Source organism: Saccopteryx leptura, chromosome 1 (assembly GCF_036850995.1).
Source record: "Saccopteryx leptura isolate mSacLep1 chromosome 1, mSacLep1_pri_phased_curated, whole genome shotgun sequence".
Lineage (NCBI taxonomy): Eukaryota > Metazoa > Chordata > Mammalia > Chiroptera > Emballonuridae > Saccopteryx > Saccopteryx leptura.
In genome coordinates, this window is record NC_089503.1 from 390,657,054 (window position 1) to 390,677,522 (window position 20,469).

At 51.4% G+C, this 20,469-nt stretch overlaps 2 protein-coding genes and 1 long non-coding RNA gene across 3 annotated transcripts in view; 2 read left to right on the forward strand and 1 right to left on the reverse strand.

Moving 5' to 3' along the window:
- Positions 1 to 20,469, forward strand: part of LOC136387815 (patr class I histocompatibility antigen, B-2 alpha chain-like) — a 79,798-nt gene that overhangs the window by 27,212 nt on the left and 32,117 nt on the right. The gene's annotated exons all lie outside the window — the stretch shown is intronic.
- Positions 1,349 to 4,688, forward strand: LOC136387818 (patr class I histocompatibility antigen, A-126 alpha chain-like). The gene is made up of 7 exons (XM_066359895.1): positions 1,349 to 1,427; positions 1,627 to 1,911; positions 2,185 to 2,460; positions 3,060 to 3,335; positions 3,465 to 3,578; positions 4,176 to 4,223; positions 4,370 to 4,688. The coding sequence occupies exons 1-7, from the start codon at positions 1,364 to 1,366 to the stop codon at positions 4,372 to 4,374; spliced, it is 1,068 nt and encodes a 355-aa protein (XP_066215992.1). The 5' UTR covers positions 1,349 to 1,363; the 3' UTR covers positions 4,375 to 4,688.
- Positions 1,676 to 20,469, reverse strand: part of LOC136387819 (uncharacterized) — a 253,253-nt gene continuing 234,459 nt past the window's right edge. Inside the window, exon 3 of the long non-coding RNA XR_010748166.1 lies at positions 1,676 to 1,793. This is a non-coding gene — a long non-coding RNA (uncharacterized lncRNA). The remainder of the gene's footprint in view (positions 1,794 to 20,469) is intronic.

The following is a 20,469-nucleotide window of genomic DNA, read 5'->3' on the forward strand; positions in this document are numbered from 1 at the left end:
CAGCCAGAGCCGTCCCTCTGCTGGTGCTCGAGGCCTCATCCCTTCTCATCTACGTAAAGGTGCTGGTCCAGCAGTTCTTCCCTTTTCCTCTCTTGTCATTCTTTCCTCCACTAGGTCACGTGGCAGCGTGAGAATGCACACCCAGACCTCAGCCTGAGGGAGCATAACTGACCGATGGCCCCTCTGCTGTGCTCTCAAATCTGCTGCCCCGTTTGCTCTGGTACCTCACTTTTCACAGGGTCCTTCTCATCAAAGGTTGACAACAGCAGGGAAACTGAGGCAGGACCATTGCCCCTCTGAAGGCTGATTTAGGCTCCAGGCTCCCTGACACCCTCTCTGAACTTTCCTTACTCTGTCCTGGGTCTGAGTCGCCTCCAACCAGCCTTCCTTCTCTCTCTCCATCATTTGGATGACGACATTAAGCACCTGTAACTTCCAGGATGTGCATGCCCCTGTTGAAATGCACAGTGACACACGGCTTCCCTGGGCTTCTCTGTATTGAGGACGTGAGGACTCACAGACAAACTCAGGGCTACTGAGTGAAGATCATCCTACAATGTAACAATCCCGAGTCACAGACACACTGTGTGGGAAGTAGAATTCAGGAGCTTTGTGAGTCTGACCGCAGTGCTGGTTAGACACATTTCTGTACCAAGGGGCGAAATCACTTCTTTACAGATCAGCTTCCTGATGTTCAGGTTTCCCAAGACTGTGCTCCCCACTGGGGTTCACAGACAACAGGGAGATTGGTCTCTGAGAATCTCCATTTCGTGTTTTCAGACACAGCTCCTCCAGGGTTAAGAGAAACCCCTGTCCCTCCACCTCCATTCCCAGGGCAAGCTCACTCTCTGACATCAGGTTCCTTGGGGTGAATTTTCTTCTAGAAGAGTCCAGGGAGAGAGAGAAGCGGTGGGAGGCAGGGAGTCCATTTCAGGGGGAGGGATTCTGGGAAAAGAAGAGGAGGAAGGAGGGGGGGGCCCAGCTGGAGGTCTCTCCCTGGTGTCCTCACACAGCCGCTGGGCCTGGACTCAGGGAGACCGGGTGACCAAAAGCTCTCTTCGCAAGAGGCGGGGTCAGGGCACAGTCCCGGGTCAAGAGACCTGGCTCTCAGGGTCGCAGCCCGAGGGCGGAGGCTGGGCCGGGAAGACAGTGTTGAGGAGTCGGCATCTCCTCGGGGTCACTTATCCCTCGCACACCCTGTGCCGGGTTCTCCCTCCTGGATACTTATGATGAGTCCCCAGCTGTCACTCGCATTGGGTGTCCAGTTTCTACAGCAGCCAATCAGCGTCACAGAGGTCCCAGATTATAAAGTTTCCCGACCCCGCCCCACACAGATTGTCCTCAGATTATAAGGACGCAGATCATGAGGTCCTCAACCCTCCTCCTTCTGCTCTCGGGGACCCTGGTCCTGACCCTGACCTGGGCGAGTGAGTGCGGGTCCTAATGGAACGGCCTCTGCGGGGAGGAGCGAGGGGACCCGGCGGTGGCGCAGGACACCGGGGAGGAGGCGCGTGTCCACCGCCCGGGTCCTGACCCGTGATCTGTTTCCGCCCTTTTTCCGTCTCCCGTGCTCGGAACCCGCACAGGGCTGAGGGTCGCCGTGTCTCAGCCCCTCCCCGTCCCCAGGTCCCCACTCGCTGAGATATTTCTACACCGCCGTGTCCCGGCCCGGCCGCGGGGAGCCCCGGTACATCACCGTGGGCTACGTGGACGACACGGAGTTCGTGCGGTTCGACAGCGACGCCGCGAGCCCGAGGGCGGAGCCGCGGGCGCCGTGGATGGAGCAGCCGTGGCTGGAGCAGGAGGACCCGCAGTATTGGGACCGCGAGACGCGGGTCTACAAGAACAACGCACAGATGTACGGAGAGTTCCTGAACACCCTGCGCGGCTACTACAACCAGAGCGAGGACGGTGAGCCGCGCGGGCGGGTTCCCGTCACGACCCCATCCCCACGGACGGGCCGGGGTCGGCCGAGTGTTTGGATCCGAGCTGCACCCGAGACCGCGGGACCCCCCACCCCACTGGGAGGAGCCCGCGGGGACTATGACCCAGTTTCCTTTCTTGTTTTGGTTTAACCCCAGGGTCGGGTCGGGGGGTCGGTGCTGCCGAGGGGCGGGGCTTAGTGGGCGGGGCTGACCGCGGGGCGGGGCTTAGTGGGCGGGGCTGACCGCGGGGCGGGGTCAGGGTCTCACACCCTCCAGAGGATCCTCGGCTGCGAGATGCGACTGGACGGGCGCCTCCTCCGCGGGTACAGTCAGTTCGCCTACGACGGTACCGACTACCTCGCCCTGAACGAGGACCTGCGCTCCTGGACCGCGGCCGACGCGGCGGCTCAGATCACCCGGCGCAAGTGGGAGCAGGATGGTGTGGCTGAGCACCTAAGAAACTACCTGGAGGGGGAGTGCATTCAGAACCTCCGCCTTTACCTGGAAAAGGGGAAGGAGACGCTGCAGCGCGCAGGCACCAGGGCCGCGGGGCTCCCTCCTCTCCCCTCGGGCTGCGGCTCCTACACGGAGACAGGAAATGGACTGTGGTCAGAACACCCTCCTTTGGGTCGGGACAATGAGTCCCCTGGGTTTTCAGAGCCGGGACCAGAGAGCGACTCTCCCTTCTCCCAGGAACAATTAGGTGCAGTCTCTCTGGGATGGAGGGAGACCAACCGTGAAATCACCCATCAGCGGTTCCCCTTGACCCTGTCAGTGGCCCTGGAACCCATGGGGACTTTTTCCCTCAGGCCTTGTTCTCTGTCTCCCCACCCAGTGTGTCTGAGGTTTGACCATGTTTTTTCTGCGTCATTTGGCCTCCACCCAGGTCAGGACCAGAATCCCCTTTTCTCACTTCAAAGACCTACCTCTGAACCTGGGCTGTGTCCCTCTGATTCTAGAACTTTCCAAAGAGTAGGAGATCATCCCAGGTGCCTTTGTCCAGGCCGGTATCTGGGTTTTGTGCTCCCTCCACCACCCCAGCTGTCCTGCCCACGCTCAGGATGGTCACGTGAATGCTGTTGGACTGACCCATGAATGATGAAAAGTTATAGAATTTCTCTCCCTTCTCCTCAGACCCCCCAAAGGCACACGTGACCCACCACCCCATCTCTGACCGTGAGGTCACCCTGAGGTGCTGGGCCCTGGGCTTCTACCCTGCGGAGATCACCCTGACCTGGCAGCGTGATGGGCAGGACCTGACCCAGGACACTGAGCTTGTGGAGACCAGGCCTGCGGGGGACGGGACCTTCCAGAAATGGGCGGCTGTGGTGGTGCCCCCTGAAGAGGAGCAGAGCTACACGTGCCATGTGCAGCATGAGGGGCTGCCCGAGCCCCTGACCCTGAGATGGGGTGAGGAGGGGACGTGGGCACAGAGCCTCTTCTCAGGGAGCAGGGGCCTCTGGAGGACTTCAGCAGGGTCGGGGCTGCGGACAGGTGGTCAGAGCCCTCACCTTCTCTTCCCCTTCTTCCCCTTCCCAGAGCCTCCTCAGGCCACCAATACTACTGTGGTCACCATTGCTGTCCTGGTCCTCCTTGGAGCTGTGGTCACTGGAGCTGTGGTGGGGGCTGTGATGTGGAGGAGGAGGCGCTCAGGTAGGGAAGGGTGGGGTCTGAGTTTCTTGTCCCACAGGGAGTTTCAAGCCCAGGAAGAAGTGTGTTTGCTTCATTAATGGGAAGTACTGTCCCCACACATGAGCTTACCATGACTAGAGTGTTTGCTAACACTGACTCTTTACTGAGGCACGTGTGAACATGAGGGACACATTTATCACCTTAATGAGTCAGGTGATGGGGACCTGATCTCCAACAGTCACAGGTCAGTGGGGAGGGTCCTGCTGAGGTCAGACCTTCAGGAGGGTGGTTGGTCCAGTCCCCACACATGTACTTTCCTCAGGTTTCCTGACTTTGCCCTGGGTCTGTAGTCACAGTTCTGGAAACTTCTCTGGGATCCAGGACTAGGGGTTCCTTTAGATCCTCACAGTTTTTCCTCCTCTCTGGTCTCTCATGGGATGTTTTCTTCCCACAGGTAGGAAAGGAGGGAGCTACTCTCAGGCTGCATATCTGTAAAGAGGGGGTGACCCCTGAAACCGTGCCAGTGGGAGCATGGGGGTCCCCACCCCACCCCCATAGTTCCACCTGTAGTCTCCTGTCCTGAGGGCTTTGACCACGTCCTGTTCTGTTCTACCCCAGGCAGTGACAGTGCCCAGGGCTGTGATTTTTCTTTCACGGTTTGTAAAGGTGAGACCCAGATGTGGGGAGGGGTTGGGGCTGAGGTGACAGGTCTGGGTGATGGGGATTCGCTGGGACATTTTGAGCATGAGGTGAAGTATTGAGAATGTCACCAGTTTCCACGACTGAACTGAATTTGTGATTATTTTCTACAGTATGAGACAGCTGCCTTGTCAGAAACTGAGTGACGGAAGATGCTTCACACATAACCCCCCCCCCCACACACACACACACACACACACACGAACCGTGTTTGTAACTTCAGGAGCCTCTCACTTCTCTCTCTACAAGGGGCATCTGAACATGTCTGCATTCCTGTCAGCATAGTGTGAGGAGGTGGGAGGCTGGCCCACCCATCCCCAGGTCCCCTCCCCACACTTCCCTGTCCAGCAGAGGGGGGCTGGCCCTCCCCATCCCTGTCTGTACTTGGTGGAGCCCTGAGCTGCAGCATCTGTCTCCCTTACTGAAATAAGACTCTGGGTGGGAAGTAGGTTTTTCAGTTCCCGCCATGGATGGTTGGTTGGTTAATTAGAGGAGACACTAAAGTTGGAGAGGAAATAAATGGAAGCACTGAGAACTTTCCAGAACCCGTGTGTCTGCTGTGCTGACTCTGTTGCTGTGAGGACCGAGCGTGGCCGGGGCCTGTGCCCAGTGGTGCTCAGTGCTGAGACCAGCTCGGCAGTCTGTGTGCACGAGAGGAAGGTGCTGCTGATTTAAGAAAAGACACACACAAGATACAACATAGAGAAAAGATGGGTCCAGGAGACTCCCAGACTGTAGGGCCCAGAGCCCAGATCTCTGGAGCCTCATCTAACCCATTCTTGTCTTTGTTCATCAAGTAAATTAGCAGAGCCTGGGTCACATTAGCCTAGAATGGATCCAGGTGCAGAACTAATCCTTTCAGGTGTGCAGGGAATGGCTACAGGGATCAGCTGCTTCCTATAAACAGTCACAGTAGTGCTGGTCAGAGCAGCGTTCTGCCTCCACAGGACTTGATGTTCCAAAGTCCACACCAAAGATGGTCTCAGGGCAGCATCCTAATCTCTGGCCATTTTCTTACATGTCCCCTTTTTGTTTTTGTGTTTCTGTGTTAGCAGGTTTTGCAGCCTCTCTCTGTGTTGATTGTCTGAGGTATTGTTGTGAGCATCTGAGGACTAAAGAAAACATATTAAAATAATACATATCCTAATGAGACCTCCCAATAATCCAGTACCCCATTGTTTTATCTGAGAAATAGAATTAAGGGCTTGCAGACCATCAGCAATGCCACGCACAGTGTTAATTAGACACACTCCATCATTAAGTTTCCCAGGAATTGCAAGTCTCATTCTCCTTGCTACAGTCTCCAACTGCATACCCCCTAGGGGCCCAGTCAATCACAGTTCCATAGGAACCAGTAAGTAGCAAAACACTATCAGGTCCGCGACAATCTTCCCAGTGCATTTTCTCAATGGATGGAGTCCAAAGTGCAGGCATGGTCAGCTGTAGCACTGCCTGCAGCTAAGGGTCCTGGAAGATTAATAAGTGAACGAATATGAGTGATACAGAAAAGGAAGCGGCATTGTCAGACAGTTTGGTATAATTGAAAATAAAAATTAGTAAGAGGTTGTGTAAAGGAAGGTTTTAACAAAGGTGTTTCAATCATCTTTGTGACTTGTACTACATAAGCCAGAAGTCTCAAACTCACGGCCCACGGGCCACATGCGGCCCGCTGAACAATTTTTTGCGGCCCGCAGACTAATCCACGAACTACAGTTTCTGGTCGTTTTGTGACACTGAAAAGTGTTGTGTAACAGTTGCCTTTTGTAGACCTAGTGCGGCCCGCTGAACAGCTGTGATCTTGCTCTGCGGCCCACATGCTGAGTTGAGTTTGAGACCCCTGACATAAGCAAATAACTAACAATGTTAACTGGATTGGGAAAATCCTGCAAAGCAGAAATAACAGCACATAATTCAACTTTTTGAGCAAAATTTCAGGGTAGAAATTCATTTCTGTATCGCCTGGGTACAGCCAACATGTTTATTACCGGAGCCCTCAGGAAAGATGGTGGGACATTAGATAAAGGATCCATCCGGGTGATATGAGGTAGAATCCATTGAGCGTGCCTCAGGAACTGGAAAAGAGGGTGTTTGGATAATGATTATCATAATCCCTGGGAAATAGGCAAAAGCTATCTGCCAGTGTAAATGAATCTGAAAACAAGAAGAAACGTCAGCTCTTGTTAAGGGAAGAAGGATCGTAGATGGATCACATCCCACAAGTTGTCGAATCTTCCCTTCCTTTGAGAATAAGTGAGGACATGAGATCAAGATGGGGAGAGAGAGATTTGATGGTAGAATTAGGTAAGAATAGACATTCAACTAATTCATCATGCTGAACAATAACACCTGTAGCAGAGACCGGGCTACTCTGTTGAATCTTTTCAGGTGCTATTTTCAACCCAGCAATTTGCACCTGTTTCTCTGAAGCAGCATAGGTTTTAGTTATTTATTCTTGGTTTCCAGCTACTACAAGAATATTGTCCATATAATGGATGTTGTAGCACTGAGGGAATTGTGACCAGTCAGGTTCCAGGGCTTTAGCTACAAAGTTTTCACAGACAGTAGGGCTGGTACGCTGCCTTCTGGCAACACCTTCCACTGAAATCTTTTCACTGGCTCTTTAGCATTCAGGGAAGGTACAGAAAAGGCAAATTTTTCTCAGTCTTGCCTTCCTGTGTCAAAGGTATCGTGAAAAAACAATCTTTTAAATCAATCACTATTACTGGCCATTCCTTAGGTAGTAAAGATGGGTTTGGTAACCCTGGTTGTAAAGCTCCCATAGGTTGAAGTACTGTGTTCACTGCATGTAAATCTGTCAAAAACCCACTTTCCTGGTTTTTTCTTAATCACAAACACTGGAGAATTCCACAGGCTAAATGACCTCTCTATATGTCCTTTTTCTAATGGCTCTAATACTAATTCTTGAAGAGCCTCCAATCTTTCCTTAGCTAACGGCCACTGTTCAATCCAAACAGGCTTATCTGTTGTCCACTTTAAAGGCACTGCTTGGGGTTTAGAGAGGAGGCCTCTGTGAACAGCAGCCACTAGAGAAAATGCGACGGGTTCTCTGTTCCTTGTTTTTGGCTTCTTGTTTCAGGCTGTAAGGACACTGTAATGCCTTGATGTTTACCAGTGCCACTCTCTCCGTAACTGTCACTGGAAAAGCCATCTGTAACACATCCAAATTTCACTCTCTACAGACCTGGAATATTTCTTTTTGAGCAGCCAATAACTGTGGTTTTGACTCCTTAGATACAAAACAGGCAGGGGGGGGGGCAGCAAAGGTTCTGCAAAATCAATGAAAGGGGCAGATGGCGAGAAGGTTTGTCACCCTTCGGAGCACTTTCAGGCTCAGCGTATTTAATCTCCCCACATTCTTCATCTCCCTCGTCGTCATCATCATCATCATATAGTAAAGGTTCTAAAACAGATTTAACTAAGGTCCGAGTTCACCAGGTAGTAACTGGCTATGGAACACCTTGAGTATATAATTTTTTCGGCTCTTTCCTCCCTTTCCCCATCATGTAAATCTAGACTTCCTAAAGCAGGAACCAAGTGCAGTGCTTCTCAGTCACTTGTGATCATTCTGAAAGTTTCCTTCGCTGCTTTAGCCCCGCCAGCCGTCAACAGCTGTTTTCAGAGACAGACATAGGGACGGCATTTCATAACACTGTCCCCATTCCCCCTGGTCACCCTGTATTTTCCCGAGGACGTCCTTACCGCTTTCCTGTGACAGATGGAACCGGGGCCTCTGTTTCCCCTCGGGGCCCAGCAGTTATTTCCTTACTGTATTTATCGCTCTGGGAATCCTTCTTCCAGTCGGCCCCTGTTCGGGCACCAGTTGCTGAGACCCGCTTGGCAATGGGGGTGCACGAGAGGAAGGCGCTGCGGGACTTGAGAAAAACACACACAGACACAACATACAGAAAAGATGAGTCCAGGGGACTCCCAGCCTCCAGGACTGAGAGCCCAGATCTCTGCAGCCTCATCGTATTTATTGGTCTCTTCATCAAGCAGATTAGCAGAGCCTGGGTAAGATGAGCAGAGCCTGAGTTAAATTAGCAGAGCATGGATTTGGGTGCAGAGAAGGAGGATTAGCTAATACCTTTCAGGTGTGCAGGAAAAGGCCATAGAGATCAGCTGCTTCCATGAAACAATCTTATCAATGCTGCTGGGCAGCGTTCTGCCCCCACAGGACTTGGCTTCCAAAGTCCACACCAAGGATCTGTCTCAGGGCAGCCATTTCCCCACACCCCTTCCCTCCATCACATGGATGTGGTCACACTTCAGAAGCTCTCTGAACACCATTAATAAGGGTTTTGAGGGTTTTTTTGGAGGTTTCCCTATAGGGACAGGATTGATTAAATCACTGGCCATTGTGGATTGAACCCACAGCGGTTTGGGCAGTGAGGCTGACAGTCCCGACCCTCTGAGCAAGCCTGTCTCTCCGGTAACCAGCCCCATCCTGAAGCTACCCAGGACCCTCAGCCACATGAGCATCCAGGAGATTATGAGGTTTTTATGAGCTCTATGCCAGGAGCAGGGTGAAGACCAAATATTTTCCTTTATACCACAGGTGTTTGACTAATTGATAGAAAATGTATCACAGCAGTTAATAGACACCGCACACCCAGCGCTTAGGTTTGATTGAAGCCAACACTCAAAGTTAAAAACTATTCCTGCCCCAGGGAGTCTGCCAGGTGAGGAAGGGTAACCCAGATTCCCAAAATATCATACATTTTATTCTCACACAGAGATAAAACTATTGTTCTAAAGGCTGGCACATCACTAGAGTCCCATTCGGTCACTAACAATTAGTTCTGCCCAGCACCTGAGGATATTGACATGGCCAAAAAAAAATTATAAAAAATGCTCACAATTTTTGGTCACATGGGAAATTCAAATTAAGTCATATGTGCTATCCCTGCACCCCTCCAAGAATGGCTACAATGAAAACCTTAGACAAAATCCATTGTTGGCAAGGATTAGGACTAATTCAGTCTCTCAAGTACTGCTAGTGCGAGAGTCAGTTGATTCAAATACTTTGAGAAATGCTTTGGCAGAAGTTACTGCACCCAGACATTGGCTCACCCTGTGACCCAGCATGTCCACTCCTAGTTGTATACCCAGTAGATGTGCACACATATGTGTGACAAGTAGTGTGAAGAACTTATTCATAGCAGCAAGATTTGTAAACCTGAGTATAACAAATGCTCAGAGGCTGCACAGGACAAGAAGTGTGGTCTGTTTACATAATAGAATCCTCCGTGGCCATGAGAGTGAACACACTACAACCTCAGAGCCACAGGGATGAGACCCAGGACACAACGCTGAGTGGGAGCCAGGTGCCCCGGGGCGTCCACTGTACTGTTCCATTCTATCACACCTGACGGGACTCCCCTGTGCTGTGAGACCTCAAGATGGTGGTCACTCAGGGTGGGTGGAGGGAGGGTATGACTGAATAATAATGAATAGGGCTTCGCAGGGTGCTGGGAATGTTCCGTGGGTGTTATTTGTCCCAACACTCTGTGAAAATCCACTGTGCACGTATGATCTGTTCTCCTGTCTCTGTGGGTGTCGTCCTTCCTGTCTTTCATGAGAGTATACTTTTCTGGAGTTTTGAACTAATTCTCTTTAACCCTACAGAGAGTTATCCTACTGAAAGCTTTTAGAAAAGCTGGGATTTAAAACTCCAGAGTAAGTTCCTGTGATTCAGACCCAGGAGGAGAAGGCAGAGCAGGAGCAGGGGGCCTGGGAGCTGACGCTGCACAGCTCGGGAAGGGCTGTCAGCCAGGACGGGGTCAGTCCTGAACAGACCCGGGAGGGGAGTGTGACAGGCGCCCCTGAGTAGGGCCCAGGGACTCATGGACAGGGGTACCGGGTGGGCGGGCCGCTCAGGAACGTGAGGAAAACTGACCCGGAACACGGAGAGGAGGGGAGAGCTGTGCTCAGGACCCCTTGCCGTGGGCGGAGTGGGTGGAGGTCCCGGTGTGTACGTGGAGGCAGCGGAGGGTGCCCGTGTGGAGGGGCTGCTTGTCCGGGGTGGGGGGGGCCGTGATGGATGGGGTCACGTGGCCTCTACTGCTCGGGTTAATCCTCATCGCTGCGCCTCCAGGGCGGGTCCCCCTGTGGGAGCTGGAAATGCACCAGCTTCATCAGGAATGGGTCGCTTCCCCTCGTGGACGGGGGACAGCAGCGGTATTCCCGGCGTGGGCTCTGGTTGTCCAGCGCATTGATACGTCACTGGCCCTGGGACAGCCTGCAGTCCTTTGCTAATGGGCTTGAGGAGAGGTGGACTCTCTGTGGAGATGTGCCCCCCATGTGGTCAGAGAAGATGTCTGTGCCCCCACACTCCTGGGCGGGTGTGTGACCCAGTGCCCCACACCAGCCATTGGCCTGGTGGTGACGGCGTGGCCTGGGCCGGTCCTGCTACGGCTTCTGCTGCTGACAGGCCTGGTCCCCTGAGCTCACTTGTGGTTCAAGAGGACTGTATCAGCCCTCAGTAACAGTCTCCGGGTGCTCCTCCCAGCCCAGGGGCCCTTTTGGTGACGTTGCATAAAGAGCAACACCATTTGGGCCAAATAGGGAATGAACACCCTCTGATAACCTAACAAATCTAAAACCTCCTGAAATTGATTAGCCTGCTGTGGCCGCAGAGAGGCCGGTACTTATTCTGTGACCACAGCCGGTATCACCTGTGTCTTATCCGACCACACAGCCCCCGAGAATGTGACAGAGAAGCTGGTTCTCACACTCTGTTCTCACTGACCCTCTCCCCGCTGTAGGAGGGGGGTCAGCAAAGAGGGAGCTGCTTCCTCCAGGGCGGGAAGAGAGCCAGACGTGAGCACAACACCATCGATGTAACGACACAACAGCACTTCTGCCTGGACCAGGTGACACAGCAGCTGCCACGAGCCTGTGCCAGAGAGTGGGCCGTGCAGATGCCCCACAGGGAGGAGTCCCAGAGGGGACCGGGCCTTAGAGACCAGCAGGGGACCACACTTCACATTTCAGCCTTTACTGAGTACGTTCCACACGTGAGGCATTTGCAGGTTGCTAAGTGTGAGTGAGATCACAGACAAGCAGGGACTGGAGAGGTCTGTGGGGACATCCGTCCCTGGTGATGAGCACAGAGACTCAAAGGGACGTGAGCTTTAAAGTGGACCATCCTATCGAGTATGCCCTGAGTCCTCCTCTGTCATGGAGAGCCTGTCACCTGCAGCAGGACAAGCAGTGGGGTAGGACACCCCGTGTGGCACGGGCTCTCTGTCCCTGTCCACCATCCTCCCTGTCCCCCCCACAGACCCCGAAGGAGACGGGGTCCCCCCGGCAGGTGCTGCTGGCCACCGGGGAGCAGCCCTGCGGGGTCCGGGCGCCCTAAGGAGACGGAGTTTCTCTGTCCCCAGCTCTCCACTGCCCACACGCTCTGACACTGCAGAGACAGGGCCCCTGCAGTGAGGTGAGGACATGGACGGAGGGGGGTGGGCACTGAGAGAAGCTGCTCTTTAAGGGGCTCCCACAGCCACTGAGCACAGGGACCAGGGCACTCGTCTCAGTCCACAGTGTGTGCACATCTAACACTACTGTCACTTCCTCCTTCCAGGAAGGTCCGCTCCTTGTCTGAATGTGATAAATATTTATTCTAACTCTCTGCCTCTCTGCTTCTTCTAAGTCTCTCACACACCTCTCCTTCTCAACCTTTTATCCAGTGAGACTGAGATCAGCAGTGCTGGGCTCTGGCCAGGCGGCTCAGTGGTTAAGCATCGTCCCCACGCGCCCAGGTCACAGGTTCATTTCCAGTCAGGGTGTGTTCGAAAAGCAACCCATGGCCTGACCTGTGGTGGCGCAGTGGATAAAGCGGTGACCTGGAACACTGAGGTCGCCGGTTCAAGGCCCTGGGCTTGCCTGGTCCAGACACATAGGAGAATCAACTACTTCCACTTCTCTCCTCTCTCTTAAAAATAAAAAATAAAAACTTAAATAAAAGAAAAGCAACCAATGAGTGCACAGCTAAATGGAGCTGTGAGTTTATAGTTCTCTCTCTCTCTCTCTCTCTCTCAGATCAATGAAAAAATTTTTTAAATCTAGAGTGTTAGCTGAAAGTTTTAACACATCCTCAAAAACAAAGAGCTGAAGCAGAGAGAAAATACGCAGAGATATGGACGGTCTAAATAACACGACTGAAGGCTCAGATACTCAGTTACATAGAGATTTCTACACCAACAGTGAGAGTGTAATACAGATAGTATTTTCAAGCACACATGGAACATATTTTTTTTACAAAGAGAGAGACAGACAGACAGGAAGGAGAGAGATGAGAAGCATCCACTGGTAGTGGCAGCACTTTAGTTGTTTATTGATTGCTTTCATATGTGCCTTGACTAGAGGGCTTCAGCTGAGCCAGTGACCCCTTGCTAAAGCCAGTGACCTTGGGCTCAAGCCAGCAACCTCTGTGCCAGAGCCAGCGACCTGAGGTCATGTCGATGACACCACGCTCAAGCCAGCAATGCTGCACTCAACCCTGGTGAGCCCTCGCTCAAGCCGATGACCTCAGCGTTTCAAATCTGAGAGCTGTAGCATCCCAGTTCGATGCTCTATCCACTGCGCCACCACCAGTCAGGCATGCATGGACATTTTTTGACAATTTAACATTTAGTAGTCACAAAAGAAGCCTTAGCACATGTTCAAGTTAGTCAACATCACATAGACCTTGTTCTCTGGCCATAATGCTATTAAATTTTAAACCTATTTAAAAGGGTAAATAAATTAATTCCATGCACATGAAGCATGCTAGGAAGTCCCCATGGGAATGGATACATTATAAATGGTGGAAGACTAGTTCTCAGTGACACCTGTCCATCCAAAGCAGGGCAGCGATGGACACACCCGCATGTGAACAAGCTCCTTAGGAAAAGGAAGCCTGAGTATAAATGAGCTGAGCATCTCCTCGTAGAGACTAGAAAAGCAAAGTAACAGCAAAGCAAAGTAACGTGCAAATAATAGAGACCGGGCAGATGTCAGTGAAACAGGAAAGGTAAGAAAGATAAACAAAACCAAACTTTGTTTGAAAATTCAAAGAGCTTAACAGACCTCTGGCAGGACTGTTAAGGAAAACAGGGAATTCAGAAACAAAAGGAGAAGTAATCACATATATGATACAAGCATTTTTAAATGAAGAGAAAACTTGTTATGATCAACTCTATGCCAATAAGTCTGACATTTTAGATAAGATAGATGAATTTCTAGAAAGATATAAAGGCCAAAACCACAGGAAGAAATAGGAAAGAAAAATAAGGTAATGAACTTGGAAGGCATTGAACTGGGAACAAAGATCACCTTCCCAAAGGCCTGTCCTGGTAACCTCACAGCGGGTGAGCCCCCACATCTCAGAAACAGACCCCTCCCCCTGTGAGTGCCGGTCTGGAGCTCAGACACCCACACAAGCTCCCCACTCACCTCATGGGGCTGCTGCGTCTTCATATCCAGAGACAGACCAGGATAGTGCAGGGGAGATATAATGGGATAATTTCAGAAAGCCCTGGGTGACCCAGAAGCATCTTGGCGTCATTATAACAGCCACGAGGGCCAGTCCATGGGAGGACAGTGTCCCGACCTCCAAACCTAAATCAGCGAGTGCGTGAGAAGCAGGTAGAACAGCGCCCGGTGCCCCGTGCATCATGAGCAGTTCAGCGGGGACGTCATCGTGGTGTCTGCTGCTGTTTTCATCACGTTCAGTGACTCAGTTTCTCCTTCCCGCCAATAACACAGAACCCGCTCACACTGGTCCCGTCCTGTGTCTAACAGGACCCAGAACAAGTGTGATCAGTGGCTACACCCCTCACCAGCACCACAGTGAGTCAGCACTCAGGAGTAACACCTGGGACCCCTGACTGCTGCCAGTTCAAGCCCGCCCCCACCCCAGGCAGGGAGATGAATCTGAGCCTGCCTCCCGTGACCTTGCCAGTCACTAGCAGATAAAAGCTTTTTATTGCCTGACAAGGCGGTGGCGCAGTGGATAGAGCTTCAGACTGGGACACAGAGGACTCAGGTTGGAAACCCTGAGGTAGCCGGTGTGAGCGTGGGATCATAGACACGAGTCCCTGGTCTCAGGCTTGAGCGCAAAATTCGCTGTCTTGAAGCTCAAAGTCACTGGCTTGAGCAAGGGGTCATTCGGTCTGCTGGAGCCCCTGGTCAAAGCACATATGAGAAAGCAATCAATGAACAACTAAAGTGCTGCAGCGAAGAACTGATGCTTCTCATCTCTCTCTTTCCTCTTTGTCTGTTTGTATCTCTTTGTCTCTCTGTCTCTGTCACACACACACCAAAGGGAAGTATTCTATTGTGTGAAATTTTGGGGATTGGCTCACTACCAGGAGAAACCGCACTGCTTTCTATTCTGTGATATTTTTAGTTGAGAATAGAAACACCCAATCTCTGTGCCCCAAATGAGAAAGAGAAGTCGTCATTCGCTGCAGCTACTGTCAATCCTCCTGGTAAAAAGACAGAGGCAGTCCACTTTGTACCCAAGGAATTTCACATCCAGGGACTTTGTGAACTGGTCTCTCATTGAGGGTGTGGCCTAAGGTGAGAGAGGTTCCGTGTTGGGGACTTGAGAAAAAAGAAATAAAGAATAAACCTTATCAGCAGAGGACTGAGAAACCAGTGATAGTTCACTAATCCTGTCTTGAGTCATAATTAAAAGGGTTGTACTTTTAAACTATTTGGACTGTTATATTGAAGTCTTGAACATTTCACCTCTGCTTATAAACCAGAACCAATCAATTGATTAATTTAGGGTTTGATAAGAAGAAGGAGGTCTCCCTGATTTTCCCCTCGGCCTAGAATTCCCCCCCACGCGGGTCATCGGAGCACAGGCGTGGAGCTGTGTGTGCACGCGGACGTCCACCCTGAGCCGGGACTGCAGCTGCCCCGAGGGTGGGGCGTCATCTGTAAACAGGGCAGGTACCGATCTATCCCTTCCTTCCTCTCTTTTCTCATTGACAACTGTGGAGAATTACAAGTGTGGGTGCTTTTAATTCTCGTGAGAAGTGGTCTAGGATTTGGGGGGAAAGGCCAGAACTCCCCTCCCCTCCTCCTGTTGCCCAGAACCTGAGTTTAAACTCTTTTGTTTCATGTTGTTTTTTTAAACTGGAGAATATTAACTAGTATCTGTCGCCTCCTAGAGGCCAACAGTGGCATCTAGACTTGAAGAAAAAAGAAGAGAATCTGTCACAATTTGGAAATAACCCAATATATTTTTAATGTTTTTATTTAGAAAATTAAATTTAACAGAGTGTCATTAATCAAAAAGGAAACATAGGTTTCAGGTAAACATTGTTATAGAATTTAAACTGATGATTATGTTGCATTCCCATCTCCCAGACTCAAATCATATTCCGTCACCGTAGATTTGTCTCTCTTTATTCCCTTACCTTCTTCCGCCTACATCCCCTTGTCCCCTCCCGTAACCACTTCACTTTTATCCATGTCTGTGAGGCTCCACTTATTATCCCACCTCTGTGTAAAATCATATACTTTTTTTTTCTGACTTACTTATTTCACTCAGTGTAATAGGCTCAGGGTCCAGCCATGTTGTCCTAAATGGCAACGTGTCATCATTTCTCATGGCTGAGTGGTGTTCCAGTGTCTATATGCACCACATCTTCTTTATCCAGTCCTCTCTCAAGGGACACTTTGGTTGTTTCCATGTCTTGGCCACTGTGAATAGTGCTGTGATGAACATGGCAGTCTGTGTGTCCTCACGTACCAATGTTTTCAAGTTTTTTTGGGTAGATACCCAGTAGAGGGATTGCTGGGTCATATGGTAGTTTAATTCTTAATCTTTTGAGGAAACACCATCTTCTCTTCCATACTGGCTGTACCAGTCTACATTCCCACCAGCAGGGGGTGAGGGTTCCTTCTTCCCCACAGTCTCCCCCACACCTGTTATTACCTGTTTTGTTGACAACAGCCAATCTCACAGGTGTGAGGTGGCATCTCCTTGTCGTTCTGACGTGCATTTCTCTCAGAGCTGGTGAAGATGAGCATCTTTCCATATATCTGTGTGTCGTTTCTGTGTCTTCTTGGGAGAAGTGTCTGGTCAGTTCCTTTCTCCAGTTTTTCACTGGGCTGCTGGCTTGTGTGTTGAGCTTTCTGAGTTCTGTGTATATTTTGGATATTAAGCCCTTAGTGGAGCTGTTGTTTGTAAATATCATCTCCCATCTGGTTGACGGCCGTGTTGTTCTCTGTCGGTTTCTTTGGCTTTGCAGCAGTTTTTTACTTTGCTATAGTCCCATTCATTTATTTTTGCTATCATCCCTTGCCATTTGGGTCAAATTCAGAAACAGTTCTCTATGGCTATCATCCAGGTGTTTAATACCTATGTTTTCTTCTATGTAATTTATTGTTTCAGATCTTATATTTAGGTATTTGACCCATTTTGAATTAATTTTTGTGCAGGGGGACAAACTGTAGTCAAGTTTCATTCTTTTGCACGCGGCTTTCTAATTTTACAAAGATTCTTAAAAGCAGAAAAAGAAAGATTATTAGTAACCTAAGAGATCCCTCCACATTTCTGCAAATGTTAAGACTTTGCTCTGTTATGTGGCTTGGTAACATTCCATTGGATGTGTGTACCACTTCTTTATCCATTATCAGAGAAGATGCTGGACCTGGTTCCTGACTTGGGCACTTGGAATACACTCTCCTGGAACCAGGTGCCCGCTGGGAGCAGCCAAGCCCAGCAGAGACCCAGGGGGAGGTGCCCGAGGCCTCCGTGTGAACAGCCCCAATGAGCCCCCAGCTGAGAGTCTGCACCAGCTGCAGCCCCGTCAGGGTGACTATTGAATGTCCTGGATCAGTGGGGCTTCGGTGACTGCAGCCCAGCTTGAGTCACATGGTGCAGGTGACACACTTAGACCTAGTCTGGGCACAGTCCTCTACTTCTGGGATGAGTGAACTCAGGCACATCTTCTAAGACCCTTTCTCTCCTCAAGCACTTCAGGGGTCAACACACTGGAAACAAGACCCAAACACCCCAAACCTCTTCATCCCCATCAGCAGAGCCCAAGTGAGAGCCCCAGACCCCTGCCCCTCCCACCTCCCTCTCCCACACTCACCACCATCTGCCCTGAATCCACCAGGACTAACCTTGTTCTCTCCTTTTCCCTGTCTGTCTCAGTCACCCCTGGTCCCCCAAACATCCTGCATGTTTATCTCCACAGGCTCTGTGCACCCCCACTCTGTCTCCCCTCACACCCCCTCCCCAGCTCCTGAAACCTTCCCACTGTGTCCCCCGGAGGTCTCAGCCCAGGATCAGCCAAATCCGCACAGTCCTCCCAGGGTGTTCCTGCACCTACAGCTCTGACAGGGACCTGGGTCTCCCTGAGGACACGGCTCCCTCTGAAGTCCTGCCATGCGAGTGTCTCCCTCCCACAGACCCTGTGCCCTGGACCTGGAGGTGGGTGGGGTCCTTCTCATCAACTGCTTTGACTTACCCACCCTTTCTCCATAACATCCCTTAATCCATCATCAGATCGAATCCCCACTCCCCTCATTGTAGATAATCCCTGGGGACCCCCAGGCCATTGCCCCATTTCTTTAGCTCCTGACTCACTGTCACCCTCCCCAGAGTACTACCTCCTGGATCTCAGTGATTTCAACATAATCAGATATGGAAGGCTAAATAGTGTCCCAAGAAATCTTCAGCCTGAATCCTTGGAGCCTGTGGACAGGCTTCCTTACATGACAAAGGGACTTGGTGATGTAATGAAGGTTAAGGACCTTAGGACAGGGAGACCATCCTGGATCACCTGGCTGGGCCCAATCATGTCACATGAACCTAAAAGCAGAGAGGTTTCTCTGGCTGGAGCCAGAGAAGCTGCAGGGGAGATGAGGGTGAGGGGAGGCAGAGAGGTCCCACTGGGGGAAGGATTGTGTGTGCTGTGGGGGCCACGTTCCAGGACTGAAGACATCCTCTGGGAGCTCAGGGTGGCTCCAGCTGACAGCCAGCAAGGAAACGGGGACTCAGTCCCACATCTGCAAGAATCTGAGTTCAGACAACACAGTGAGTGAGCTTGGCAGTGGATTCTTCCAGAGCCCCGGTGAGGGGCAGAGACCTGCTGACCCCTTGTTCCTAATCCTGTGAGCACATGTCAGATGTGTAAGCTACACAACCCATGAGATAATAAAGGACTGTTTTTTTTTTTTTTGTTTGTTTGTTTGTTTGTTTTTTTTCATTTTTTCATTTTTCTGAAGCTGGAAACAGGGAGAGACAGTCAGACAGACTCCCACATGCGCCCGACCGGGATCCACCCGGCACGCCCACCATGGGGCGACGCTCTGCCCACCAGGGGGCGATGCTCTGCCCATCCTGGGCGTTGCCATATTGCGACCAGAGCCACTCTAGCGCCTGAGGCAGAGGCCACAGAGCCATCCCCAGCGCCCGGGCCATCTCCGCTCCAATGGAGCCTTGGCTGCGGGAGGGGAAGAGAGAGACAGAGAGGAAAGCGCGGCGGAGGGGTGGAGAAGCAAATGGGCGCTTCTCCTATGTGCCCTGGCCGGGAATCGAACCTGGGTCCTCCGCAAAGGACTGTTTTTTAAAGCCACTTGGTTTGTGGTCACTTTAAGCAGGAACAGAACACACACAGCAGAGGATGCTCAGTCCCTGGCTCCTCACTTCCCTGAGCTCCTCTCCTCCATGACCTTCTGCTCTGCTCTTCCTGGGCCCCCTCCCTTGTCATCCCCTAGACTTGTCATTGCCAATAACCCAGCCCTCCCACAGTCTCCACGCCATGCTTCCCACGCTCTGCCCTCCATCTCCCTACTCACCCCGCAGGGCGGCCTAAGCTCTGGAAACACTGGTGCGATTATTTGATCACATGTGCAATGTAATGTCAGCAAACCATTCATCACAAATGTGCCTGTTTCCCAGGCCTGAGTCCACCCTGTGCTACATCACCTCCCACAATCCTTTGTGCCCACTAGGATCCCAGGTTGTTATCCTACCATCTAGTCACCGTCCCTCACCCCTCAATGTCCTCTCGTCCCTCCTCACTCATCTTCAATTCCATGAGACAGCATTTCAATTCCTCCCTTGATCTCCATTGTCTTGTCAGCCTTGGAAAAACCACACAGCAGGGGAATTCTACCTCTGCCGGCCCTGCACCTGCCCCGTGCAGCTACAGGAGGCTGGAGACAACACAGACACGTGGATGCTGTCACATTAACATCATGACCCAGACCACAAGGGGGTCCACACTGCTGTCCACAATCATCCTGTCCCTGCACGGCCCCCTCAGTCTCCCCCATCCTCTGCTCAAACATCCACCTCCTTCCCCATCTCATTACTGCCAGTGACCTTGTTTCCTGCTTCACTGAGAACACTGAATGCATGAGAAGATGATTGATACAGATTTCCAACACCGTCTACTTGGAGACGTCACCACAGGTGAGCTGTCCACACTCCCAGCCAGAGCCGTCCCTCTGCTGGTGCTCGAGGCCTCATCCCTTCTCGTCTACGTAAAGGTGCTGGTCCAGCAGTTCTTCCCTTTTCCTCTCTTGTCATTCTTTCCTCCACTAGGTCATGTGGCAGCGTGAGAATGCACACCAGACCTCAGCCTGAGGGAGCATAACTGACCGATGGCCCCACTACTGTGCTCTCAAATGTGCTGCTCTGTTTGCTCTGGGACCTTGTGTCTCACTGGCTTAATCCCATCAAAGATTGAGAACAGCAGGGAAACTGAGGCAGGACCATTGCCCCTCTGAAGGCTGACTTAGGCTCCAGGCTCCCTGACACCCTCTCTGAACTTTCCTTACTCTGCCCTTGGTCTGAGTCTCCTCCAACCAACCACCCTTTTCTCTCTCCATCATTTGGATGACCGCATTGAGCACCTGTAACTTCAAGGATGTACATGCCCCTGCTGAAATGCACAGTGACACACGGCTTCCCTGGGCTTCTCTGTATTGAGAACATGAGGGACTCACAGACAAACTCAGGGTTACTGAATGAAGATCATTTCACAATGTAACAATCCCGAGTCACAGACACACTGTGTGGGAAGTAGAATTCAGGAGCTCTGTGAGTCTGACTGCAGTGCTGGTTAGACACATTTCTGTACCAAGGAGCCAAAATCACTTCTTTACAGATCAGCTTCCTGCAGTTCAGGGTTCCCAAGACTGTGCTCCCCAATGGGGTTCACAGACAACAGGGAGA

What these genes read in the sequence shown, in the direction of transcription:
- LOC136387818 (XM_066359895.1), top strand. Translation starts at nt 1,364, where the DNA reads ATGAGGTCCTCAACCCTCCTCCTTCTGCTCTCGGGGACCCTGGTCCTG. An exon ending in CCTGACCCTGACCTGGGCGA is followed by an intron (nt 1,428 to 1,626) that starts GTGAGTGCGGGT and finishes CCCCGTCCCCAG; the next exon opens with GTCCCCACTCGCTGAGATAT. An exon ending in GCCCCTGACCCTGAGATGGG is followed by an intron (nt 3,336 to 3,464) that starts GTGAGGAGGGGA and finishes TCCCCTTCCCAG; the next exon opens with AGCCTCCTCAGGCCACCAAT.